This window comes from Panicum hallii, chromosome 5, assembly GCF_002211085.1.
Source record: "Panicum hallii strain FIL2 chromosome 5, PHallii_v3.1, whole genome shotgun sequence".
Lineage (NCBI taxonomy): Eukaryota > Viridiplantae > Streptophyta > Magnoliopsida > Poales > Poaceae > Panicum > Panicum hallii.
In genome coordinates, this window is record NC_038046.1 from 58,288,670 (window position 1) to 58,301,405 (window position 12,736).

Genomic DNA, 12,736 nt, shown 5'->3' on the forward strand with positions numbered 1-12,736 from the left:
GGTTGGCTCTCCATATCATTGCAATGGGCCGCTATTATTTATAGGCGGCTGGCAGTGGAGAGATCGAGTTGCAAAGAAGGTTAGTCTGCTAACTGCACCCAGATTAGCCTAGATCTAGAGCGAGTTAACTAACTAAGCACGCAGTGCAAGCAAGCAACAGACAAACCGTTGTTCAAGGGTTGATTTGGTCAAGGCCGCGCCGCGAGCGGTGATGAGAGCGAGCATCTCGCGCCAATATAATAAGCGCTCGCACATGTGTCGTCCGTCCCTAGCTAGCAGCAGTCAGATCACTTGCTTGCTGTGTCGATCGAGAGAGAGATGATCTGTGTGTGTACAGTGAATTGAAGTCCATGCATTCCCATGTATATTTTTATGCGTCTTGCTGCAGAAGCCAGATAAAGATGGATGTACATGCATGCATGTTTTGAATTTGTTCGCTCAGTCGTAGTGAACGACGACGATGCAGCATGCCCAAAAGAAAGAATGTCTTGGATGGAATCTTGCACAGGGCGAGAAGAGGTCAAGGACTCGAGATCTCTGCACGTACTGCAAGCACCTGCAGGCAAGCTGATCGATCGACCAGCTATAGCAGAGAGTCTGAGGCTGAGAGTGAGAGTGAGAGGTGACGACGACGCCATAGCTAGTAGGCAGCTGCTGCTGCCTGCTGGAGCCTGCATGCCTGCGTGCATGCATGGCATGCATGTGTGCATCATGTAGTTGATCGGAATCGGATCGACCCATCGTCTCGCCAGGGCGCCGGGCAGAGCAGAGATGGCCGGCCGATGCGATGCCGCTGCCAGAGTGCCAGAGGCCCAGAGCGCGCGCGAGAGGGCACGGACGACGACGCATGCGCGCAAGGACAGGGGGGGGGGGGGGGGGGGGTCTCTGCCTCTCCCTGCGACCGATATGCCGTGTCGTGCGCGCATGCGCCGGCCTTCAGATCCGTCCCGGCCGGCCGGCCTCTAATTTTGGTATACTGTGCCAGTACTTAGCTAGCCTGCTTCTTCATTCGGCCATGCATGTCGTCAAAGGTACCATTCCATCTTTCCTTGTGTGCGCATGTATTGCTGCTTGCTAGGGTTTAATAACTCTGTGGTACATGTGTTTACAGTGGCACACGGTACAAAAGTGCAGTGTACCGTGCACAGTAAACTGAATGCACGAGTTCTGAGAACCAGAAACACATCACTGCCTATGTCACGACATGCAGAGATGTCGCCGCATGCATGCATGTCTCTCCCTGTGCTTGTGGAGAGGTTTTGGATGTACGCGTAGACCAGTAGACATACTCCGAAGACGATCCTCTTAGTATGCACGCCACTGCATGGATGAGCAGAGATAACTCTGGAAACATACGTAGCGTGTCTCCTTGTCCTCTTCTTTAATTTCTCCTCTCTGAGATGATCTGTGTGTATTATATGCATGGCAGCACAGGATGTGAGCATTACTATTTTATATTTCTTCTTTTGTCGTGTAGAGCGTCAAATGGAGTCATGCAATAATCAATTTAGTATGTGTGACATGACACTTGTAGCTGCTATTGACACTGATCTTGGAATCACTGTGAGGATAGATACAAACACACCCACTATGGTATGTTCATGCACGGATAGAGCCCATGCATACATACTCGCCTTGAGTTTTACTAAACCATACTGATCTTCCATAAGAGACTACTATACATACTAAACTTTGCATGTACAAGCTAGGTACAAATGCATGGGACCTACAATACATCATACACGTTAGCAAAGCAAACAGAGATTATTAAGTGTGTGTGTGTGTGTGTGTGTGTGCAAATAAAGCAGACCTATTGGTTTCTGTAGGTGGAGTAGGATTCTTTTGGCCGTTTTGATGAGGCCCCCCGGAGATTGAGATGAGGATCACATGCACAACCATCCAATGTGAGAGCGAGCTGAGCGTCGTCGGAGATGTGGGGGACTGGTTTCCTCCCGGGGAATCACATGCTTGCTGGTACACCTTCCATTTGGCTGGTCTCCCCCGCTTCCAACTTTGGGGTCATAGCCAGGGTCCCAGCTCCACAAGATAGGGTTTGCATGCATAGCTCTTCTCTCGTCGTCGTCGTCGGCACTTGGCTCCATGGACTATGGATGCGTCCAACCCAACAAAATCTGTGCCCATGCAGAGGCAGGGACAATATCTCTGGTTATATTCTAGACCATACTTTCTATAAATAAATCTTATTCTCCCAATTCATGATTTTCATATTACTAGTTTTGACGCTACATACAACGTACAACTTATAGTTCATCTGGAGACAACTACAGACTTCAAGTTTTTTCAACTTATAGGTCATATAGAGTACTACTGTTGTAATAATTTAATGAAATTAATGTCCAAGAAAATCTCGCTATGTTGGCCAAAGTTTAGATAGTATATATGACCGTAATAATAATCGCTCTACAAATGATGATACTTAGCTTATTTCTGACTCAGCTCGGACCGAGAGAGGCTTTGCACATTTCATTTGCAAGGCTTCGCCTCTTCTCAAAATATAGTATGTCGTATTGTACCTATATGCAAAAGAGCCTTAGGAGGTCCATACTTTTTCTACTACCTATATATGCTGTATATGCCACCGGCCGGGGTCATGCTCGAACATAACTAATGCCTGATTATTATCTGCTTTGAAGCAGAGGGATTTGCTAGTCTTGGAGATAAACTTGTACTACAAATTGAAAGGGCTTTGAAGAGAAAATGTAGGAGGAAGTAGCTAGGAAGTTACTGGCCGCCAGATCTCTACCCTAGCTTGCCTTGCTAGCTCAAAAGGTCCATGGTCAGGGCTGTGTAAAAAGCTATATATGCATGGATCAGCGGATGTGGCACCATGCGTGCATAGGGCCGGCACAAAGGGTTCACATACCGTGTAACCTCCCACAGTGAAGGCCGGTACGGTGCGGCATATAATTGCCTTTCGGCACTTAGCTTCTTCGCCGCAGGCACTTGTGTGTCACCTTTCGTCCATCGTCGTCTTTCTCGGATCAATCACCACCGCAGCACAGTGCCACCACTGCATCACCATGAAATTCTTCTCCGAGTTTCGGCTAACACTAATCCATGCATGTATTGGATGAGGACATGGTGCCAAGACTGATGGATTGTGATTCTACAGTTATGTTCTCGCAATTCATTTTTATTTAATGGTGGTTTCAGGTGGCAAACACTAACCGAACATGTACTCCAATATAGTCAACGAGTATATAATTATTATTTTTTTTAAAAAATAAGAGATAGGTATCAGAAGTTCGTGGAAAAAATCTGATTGCCTCGTGTGTCTCTCATTTACATTCAAGCAATTTAATTCAGTTTTACCTGTTCTTGCTCTTGTTTGCTTGTTTGTTGCCTAGGTGATATTCTTGCTAGTGTGTGCTCCTTTGACTAGGTGAAAAGCTTGTCAGTGTGATATTTTACTAGAAAAATGAGCATGTTAGTGTGTGGTTACCTACCTAGGATCATGATGCTATAGTGTGCTCTAGTTGCTAGGTTGAAAATTCATAGTTTAGGTAATACTAGTGTTAGGCTAAGGATCGCGTAGAAATTGAAAAAGATCCAATTCATCTCTCTTTCTTGAGCCATGATCCTTTCAGGAGTATTACTACAATCCAACATGGATTGTTATTATGATCCGTTGTATGTGACACATTAAGAAAATATCTTTTGTCATTGTTAAAACATGGAAATTGATGTTGCTGTGATGGTATAGCCTTGCGGGTGATTTGGCTTGTCCCAAGAAAGCTTCCTACGGAGTTCTACATGATGCAAGTTGGTGTGTGGTAGTACGTTCGTTCATGGTGGCGCATGTAGCTCGAGCACGCCTGGTAGCGACGGGACACATGCATTAGCCAACAATCAAACGCACGCGCGCATAAGTGGCCAACGCGTCCACGTGGCCTCTGCGACCTTGCCAGGGCCTACACCCCCAACAGCGAGCAGACGATCGAGCGCGACGGCCAGTGTGCGAGCGCAACAGTACGTGCCCTATCATCCAGAGAATTCGTCAATGATGAGCTGAAAACCCTAGCTAGGATGCCTTCAGAAACCCACGCAGGGGTGCTCGCTGTTTGCCGACATGCAGGGGAACCACTGTGCAGTGCTCGCTCGCACAATCACACCCCCGTTCATGCATATCCGATCCAAACAGGGTAGCAGCTAGCTTCGAGCATGCAGACGCAGGCAGTGCACAACTGTAGACAGTGGCGGCATGCTGGATACTTAGCATGCACTGTAGGTGCGCGAACCTTGTCTGATCTACCGTCGTGGTCGATCGAACCGACCCCAGGGCTTTGGATACTACTTTAATCTCCATCTTGGTGACGAGGAGTCAAGGGTCATCGGCTCTTCCAGCACGAGCAGTGCCGCAGACTGTTGCATTGGGCCATGGATGGATGCTCTAGATCGATAGGTAGAGAGATAGATAACCTTGCACGCTGGGTGCGAGCAGCGGTGAGCACGTGCGCGCGTGCGCAAAGGTCAACAATGGCAGTGCCCAGTGCGGGAGCAGGTCGAATGCGGAGGGCGGCACGCAACCGCGCCGCCTCGATCCGCCCTCGCGCATCGAGATACAGTCCGGTCCATTGGCCGCCAGATCGATCCACTGGTCCGTCGATCGATCGTCCAAGGTGCATCAGGAATCTGCGTGGTAAAGTCCGTCGCCGGCCGGCGGCGACAACCAATGATATCCGCACGCAGACGGCAGACCCAATCATGGAGGCTGGATCAGGTTAGGTAATTGGTTTCGCACTTTCACATGGCGTAAATTAAGGCAGCGGCGACCGGAGTTGATCGAGATAACACGAGAGCTTCGCCAGAGGAGGTAAAGGTAATTTCCCTTGTGGCCTTGTTGTTGATACGGTCTTCATCCAGCTTCGTTCAGCTAGCAGTCGGATAATGTGACGATGGACCCGTGACCTACCGTGAGCCACATCTATCAAACGTCTGCAGGCATTCAGGAGGCTGCCATGCCAACAATACATTTTTTTTTCTGAACTCTGATGAAGGCAACTTGCTTGGTTCTGCGCTCCTGCTACCGTTCCAGAGAAAACACATCAATCCTGCGGGCTCTGAATGACCTCTCTGATCTCCTCCCAGTTATCGCCTGCGGAGGCATATGGTTACCACTACTACTTTCAGACCGTTCCCCTGATCGGTGTCATGGCGCAGCTAGCTGCACCCCCGTCGCTTCCCCTGACCCTTTAGGAGCAGTGCTGCAGGCGGCATGCAGCAGCTGAAACCTGAAAGATACCCGGGCCTTGTTTAGATTCCAAATCTTTCTAACCCAAATTCCAACTTTTTCACTCTCTCTCCATCACATCAATTTTGGGACACATGCATGAAGCAGTAAATGTATGTAAAAAAATAACTAATTGCACAGTTTAATTGTACATCACGAGACGAATCTTTTAAGCCTAGTTAGTCCATGATTAGATAAAATTTGTCAAATACAAACGAAAACGCTACAGTATCCCGATTTATAACATTTGCAATTTTGACTGCATCTAAACGGGGCCCCACTGGGGGCAAACCTTGCAACAAAGTTGAAAAGATAAGACATGCTCTATCAGTGTGTAATCTGAGATATCATGAACCATTATCATTGTTTGACTGACGAACTGATCAGACATGGCGTAAACCGTGATGGAAACATCACTTCTTTTTTTTAGATAATGGGAAAGAAGTTCCCGACCTACCCCCAACCGGGTGACAGCCGTCCACACCAAACTGCAAAATCAACTCCTGCCACAGATGGCAACACAAACCCAAACGCAGTTGGGGCAACATCAAAAATAGGACACCTCTCAAAAAGTTATTCTATTACTAAACTGCCATCCATATTGAGCGAAGATTTGCATCACCGATGTTTCCAGCATCCTGCATGCGGCCTTCATTTCATTGGCGTCTTCTTCACGCTTTTGGAGTAGAGCCCAAAAACGACACCAGTAAGTTCCTCTGAAGAGTACCTGCATATAGGATTTAATAGGACTTTTATCAAAAACAACATCATTCCTAGTTAACCAAATTGCCCAACATATAGCTGTGGCGCCCACAAGAATTTTCGACCTAGTCCTAGCACTAACATTGAGGAGCCATAGGGAATATAGATCCGTAATGCTAGTCGGTACTCCTAAGCCAAAAGTGAGACTGACCACCCGCCATATAAACTTAGCAACATGACAGTCAAAGAAAAGATGTTGAATTGTTTCCTCTCTTGAGCAAAATACGCATTTCTTATTACCATTCCAATTCCTTTTGGCCAAATTATCCTTTGTCAAGATCACTCCCCTTCTTAAATACCAAGAGAAGATCTTGATTTTGAGCGGGAGTTTTAATCTCCACATGATTTGGTCTTGTCTAATTTGTCCATTGCTAATCAACAAAGCATACATAGAATGGACAGTAAACAAGCCGTTTTGGTGCAGGTTCCATTTAAAAGTGTCTCTAGAGTCATTCAACGACACACTCACAATCATATGCCATTTTTGGAGGTTAATCCCGTGAAGACCTCTCCGAAACGAGACATTCAAAGGGATTGTTCTACAAACGTTGGCGACCACATCGTTTTTACGTCGGACAATGTTATACAAAGCTGGGAATCTTTGCTTAAGGGTAAAATTACCTAGCCATTTATCCTCCCAGAATCGTATCTCCTTGCCGTCATTAACGATGAACCTTCCATTTTCCAGGAAGGTGTCTCGCACTTTCATTAAACCTGTCCAAAAATGCGAGTCACCAGGCTTTCTGCTGACTTGACCAATGGACTTGTTTAAGAGGTATTTTTTTCCTAATAACCTCTTGCCAGACTCCATCCTCATTGATCAGCTTGAACAACCACTTGCTTAGCAAGCATTTGTTCTGAATATCAATATTCTTAATTCCTAACCCTCCGATATCCTTTGGTTGACACAAAATCTCCCACTTAGCAAGTCTATACTTCTTCTTTTGGTCATCAGCTTGCCAAAAGAACCTAGACCTCAAGTAATCCAATTTATGAAGTACCTCACGCGGTACTTCAAAAAAGGATAACATATACATAGGGAGACTAGTAAGAACCGAATTAATCAAAACTAAGCGCCCGCCTACCGAAAGGTGCTTTCCTTTCCAACTGCTTAGTTTCTTTTCAATTCTTTCTATCAACCCTTGCCAATCGGCATTCCTCAACTTCCTAAAATGCATAGGAATACCAAGGTATCGAAAAGGAAAGGTCCCGGATTTGCACCCAAAAAGCTGGGAGTACATATTCTCGCACTCCTTTGCCTCCCCAAAGCAGAAGATTTCACTTTTATGGAAATTAATCTTCAAGCCCGATAGCTCTTCAAAAGCACACAAAATTAGTTTCATGTTTCGGGCTTTCTCGATATCATGTTCCATAAAAAGAATTGTATCATCCGCATACTGCAAAATTGACAGGCCATCCTCCACTAGGTGAGGCACCACCCCCTCAAAATGACCCTCTCTTTTAGCTCGATTAATCAGGATTGCCAGCATGTCCACCACGATGTTAAACAACACCGGAGAGAGTGGATCCCCTTGTCGCAGTCCTTTCCTAGTTTGGAAGTTATTGCTAAGATGATCATTAATCTTTACATTAACATGACCTTTTTGGGTGAAAGCCTCAATCCAATCACACCACTTGTCACAAAAGCCCTTCATCTTCAAGGTTTGTCTCACAAAAGACCATCGAATTTTATCGTAAGCCTTCTCAAAGTCTATTTTGAAAACAACCCCACTTTGTTTTTTCCTATGTAACTCGTGCATAGTTTCATGTAAGATAACCACACCTTCCATAACGTTACGCCCTGGCAAGAAAGCCGTTTGGGTCGAGCTGATCACTTTATGAGCCACTTTCACTAGTCTGTTCATAGCTGTCTTAGTGAAGATCTTGAAGCTCACATTTAGCAAACATATCGGCCTGTATTGCTCAATCCTAATAGCCTCGTTCAACTTTGGGAGTAAAATTAAGGTTCCAAAGTTGAGGCTATGTAACCTCAAGCAACCAGCACTAAAGTCTGCAAATAGGGCCATCAAGTCTTCTTTTACTAGATCCCAAAAGACCTGGTAAAATTCAACCGGGAAGCCATCCGGGCCTGGGGCTTTGTTACATTCCATATGAAATATTGCCTCTTTCACCTCCTCTATAGTGAAATCCGCAGTTAGACGGTCATTCTCCTCACTTGATATTTGGGGAATGTCTTCCACATTCGCCATATCAAGCTGAATGGTTGATTCATTAGTCGGTCCAAATAGGGATTTGTAATACGAGGTGATATATTGCTTTAGCTCTACATCACCTGTGATTAATCTTTCCCCATCCAGCAACTTATAAATTCGCGTCTTCCTGTGCTTACCGTTAGCAACCAGATGGAAATACTTAGTGTTAGCATCCCCCTCCAACAGCCCTTTAGTTTTTGCTCGTTGGTACCATCTAATTTCTTCTTCCCTTAACATCGCCGCTAATCTATTCTGGAGAAAGTTCTTAGTGTCGATCTCCTGGCTAGACAGCTCGTTAGATTCGGCTTTCCTATCAAGGATGTCTAATTTTTGTAGAATCTCTTTCTTTTCTTTTTTGTTAGATCCACTAGTATTTTTAGCCCATCCTCTTAAGAATTGCCGCACCCTCCGAATTTTATTCTGCCATCTTTCTAGCACGGACGATCCACCATATTCTGGAGACCAAATTTGTGACACCTTCTCTCGAAACCCTTCCCTCATGAGCCAGCCCAATTCAAATTTAAAATTGGGTTGTCCCACATTGGATTGAGCTTCGCCAGTATTCAACATCAACGGAGTATGATCCGAAATGTCTCTGGAGTGCGCTACCACTGTAGATTTTGGGAAGTGAAGTTCCCACTCTGTGGACATCAGGATTCGGTCTAATCTCTCATACGTAGGGTTAGCCCTTGAGTTTGCCCAGGTGAATTGTCTGCCCGTCAACTCTAATTCACGCAGGTTTAACCCATCAATAACTGCGTTGAACAGGAAAGGCCACCTCGGGTTAAAGTTATTCTTATTTTTCTCAGATGACTTTCGAAGCAAATTAAAATCTCCTCCGATAAGCAGAGTCCCAGATGGGCTTAAGACTGTGAATCACTGCATGAACCGTGCTGCAGGCCAAGATTTCCCCGGGAGACAGGAACAGTAGTGAACGCAATGCCATTGACGCCGAGGAGGAGAAACAAAACAAGCTCGATCCTGGGCCTTCAACGGGCCTCTACACAAAGTGGGCTTCTTCCTGCCGAGTGCCGAGCTCAAGCTTATTTTCAGGGATTTGCTGCAGATTTTTGTAGGTGATCGCCTGATCGGGTTGAGTTTCAGAATCTCGACTGACTGTTCACACAGTTCCCGGGTACCGGCTTCCTGCATGCAATCGGCGAGGTGAACTAGGAGACTGACCAAGTCCGGCGACGAGCTTGTGTGCGTGTGATTACTGATTCTGTAGGTGATCTCGGTGAACTAGGAGACACAGAGTCTGAAAAAGTCCGGCGTGCAAAAGGCCTCTCTACCGCCGTGCCGCTCAAGAGGCAGGCTGCGGAAGAGCCCCATGAGACTGACCGACGAGGTACCCTGCCACCGAATACCCCGCTTGACTGCTTGAGTCATCCGCCGGCCGGTGAGAAGCAGAGTGCTTCACTCCACCGACCAACCCGTGCCGACCGATGCTTCGCTTTGCATTGGGAGGGCGAGGCCATGTACGAAGGCGCGGCGATGGTAATGGTGGAGTAGGAGGGCAGGACCATCCGCGGATCCGCCGCGACGAGGTCCGCGGCCGCCGGACGGGAAGAAGAAGGGTGGCGACCCACGGCGAGGGGCTCTGTTGCAAAAACTTGGATACAATATTTACACATAACCCACTAAAGTGGATCGCGATCAATAATCACGATCCAAATTTACACAAAACATCCTAATTCGGATCGCGATCACTAATCGCGATCCGAATCAGGGGGTTTCTGTAAACGTTTGGGTCACGATTATTGCTTCCGATCTAAATCAGGGTGGTCTTTACAAAACGTCTTGGTTGCAGTTAAAACGAGACGGCGGGTGGCAGACGCGGCGGCGGCCATGGATATTGGAGACCCGGCGATGCGCACCGCAACGGACGCCGTTCGTGCCGACGCGCCCAACGACTCTGCCCCGCCGCGGGTTGCTAATTTGGTGGTTCCCGCGCCGGGTTTCGAGGTTATCCGGATGGAGGCGTCAGTGAAGGCGCTAGGCGCGCGATGGAGGGCGGCGGACTGGCGGAGCCGGAGGCCGTCAGCTAGTCCGAGGAGGTGCTCCCAGCCGTCGAGCACGTCGGCGCGATTGGTACGGAGCTCCTGTTCTTCGCTGGGCTTGCTACAGAATTTGTGAAACGCAACGCTTGCTCGCGACACTTGCTGTCCATTTCTGCACAACCTCATTCTTGACAGCGCGTGCATAAACTGAAACAGCTAATGACGTGGTAGAGATCTGAATTTGCAAGCAGTTCATCACATTTTAATTTCCTGGTATAAATCAAATTTCCCAACCTTTAATTTGCATCCACGGGCTGTTCAAATTTCCTTCATTGAATTGAAAGCTGGATCCTGGATCCATGAGCTACTTTGGACTTTGGAATAAAGGCAAAGCTGGATCCTGGATCCAAGATCTGATCCAATAAAGGCAAAGTCTACATGCAAGCAAGTCGGAGGCCCAACCGTTGATGCAGGCTACTAGATTCTGGCAACATTTTCTAGCAGAAGGCAGCTTCGTTCTGCACCTATTGCTATCAGTTTCAGAGAAAAGCACATCACTCTCATTTCTGACCCTCCGCCTCCGGCTTCGTTCCAGCGAGCTCCTGCGGAGGCATGGCTACTACTGCTTTCAGACCCTTCTCCTGATCGATGGCGGTGCCATGGAGCTTTCCAGCTGCCCCGTCGCTTCTCCTGTAGATGCAGTACAGCGCCAGCTGAAGGATGCCCATTGGAACACCGATGAAGTTCGGAGACTGCATGCATTAAACCAAGAAAAACATGTGAAGCATCGGAGAGTGATGATCGGTTGAATCGAGTTAGTTCCATTTTTTCAGTGAACTTGATCAGGATCCTGCACTAACCGCGATGAACAGATCCCTCCCAAGGAGCCCGTATATCATCCACAGAGCGCTGGACAGGAAGGAAAACAGTGACAGGTAGAACGGCATGAACTCCACGCTTTTCGTGGTGATGACCTGCTTCTGAAGTTACAAATTCAGTTTGGAAAATCCTTGATTAGAAAAACTGCAGTGCACATACGTTGCTGAATTGAAAATTAATGCTTTTTAGTTAGTTAATCTGATTTGGTTTCTGCACTACTACTTTGGTGTGAGTTGTTGGTGGATTGGAGTTTTTACAAAACAGGTTCATAATGAATCATCAACTGCTGTCTAATTGTGGAGGTAATGTATATACTTGGTACTCACTGCAGCTACCATTGGAGAGCTGTACATGGATATAGAAGCCACCAAACCAACACTACCCACAAAAACCTTGCGCATATGGTGCGTATGGACCATGAAGCTTGATAAATACGCTGTCAAGCCAAATAACGTCAGAACAGGAAGCACCAATCCCAAGGCAAACCTCTGCAAAGAAGACCATCAGATAGCATGTTAACAGTATTCAGCAGTTTATACACAATATGAAAGAGGATAATGCGCCACAGATCGCTTGCCTTCTTCTCTCGTGGTGCAAACCATACGTATATGCTGATGAATGTGATCTCAAGCAGTATGCCCAATCCATTGATGGTAGATACTGTCATGTTCTCCCATCCGGAGCTCACTACAGGAAGCCCGTACCAAGTGTAGAGGAGGCAGTTGAACAGAGCTAGTATGTACGGCACGCATGAGAACTCCTCTACATTGCCCTTCTTTATGACCCTTCTGAATGTCAATCTGTCAAATATCAGTTGAAGCACAGGGTTTTAAGTAAGATTATTGCATAGGTTGTATCAATTTCTGATCATTCATAGTAGTACTTCTGAATACGACACGTACATTGGTGCTGCATAGAGGAGCATAGAAGCAGCATTTCCTGCAACAGAGAGAGGCTGGTTTTACAGCCATATTCATGGAAACAAATGGCTTCGAAAGGACATGCAGATGAGGAGTACCTAGAATTCCAACTGCTACACGGACTGTATTAGGAACCATTCTTGCTGTCCAGCCAAGTTCTCAGTCTTCAGATGGACAAATGCTATGTCTGACAAAGACTGCTTGAATGGTTTTGCTTGCCTGAAGTGTAGGCTGGCTATTTATACTCCCTGACTGAGGCATAACTGAATTGCACAATGAGTGGGTACAGCACAAGAAGCAAAAGCACTGGCTGCATGAAATGGTAGCCTGAGAAAGTTACCAATGTCCTCGTTCAACAGCTCAGATCATTTGTCCACAAAGATACTCCCGCCTGCAGCTGACATTGACGACAACCTATGTTCGTAACTTTTGTTTCTCCGCACCATGCGCAAAGGTAAAATCTTTATAAACTTTGCTAGAATTGAAGGAAGGTGATTGTTGCGTCAGTCACCAACTGTGAAAACCAGCTCCATCGATGAGTGTCATGCCTTTGGAAAAAGCTGACGATCTGAACTCAGCCAGCACACACAGACATGCCTAGTCTGAATCCACATCAGGCCACTTGCGTCCTTAGCGATGAGCCACCAAATAATTCCCAAAAAAATTCGCAGTTGGTGGCACACGCCGCAGATTGGCCTCTGTGGATTCAGG

At 46.7% G+C, this 12,736-nt stretch overlaps 1 protein-coding gene across 1 annotated transcript; it reads right to left on the minus strand.

Annotated features, from left to right (window-relative positions):
* Window positions 1-10,541: 10,541 nt before the first annotated feature.
* LOC112895041 (bidirectional sugar transporter SWEET3b-like) lies at window positions 10,542-12,228 on the minus strand. Its single transcript, XM_025962906.1, has 6 exons — window positions 12,124-12,228; window positions 12,008-12,044; window positions 11,683-11,905; window positions 11,432-11,593; window positions 11,087-11,206; window positions 10,542-10,978 (listed from the first exon to the last, which is right to left on the minus strand). The coding sequence occupies exons 1-6, from the start codon at window positions 12,161-12,163 to the stop codon at window positions 10,787-10,789; spliced, it is 774 nt and encodes a 257-aa protein (XP_025818691.1). The 5' UTR covers window positions 12,164-12,228; the 3' UTR covers window positions 10,542-10,786.
* Between the last annotated feature and the right edge of the window lie 508 nt (window positions 12,229-12,736).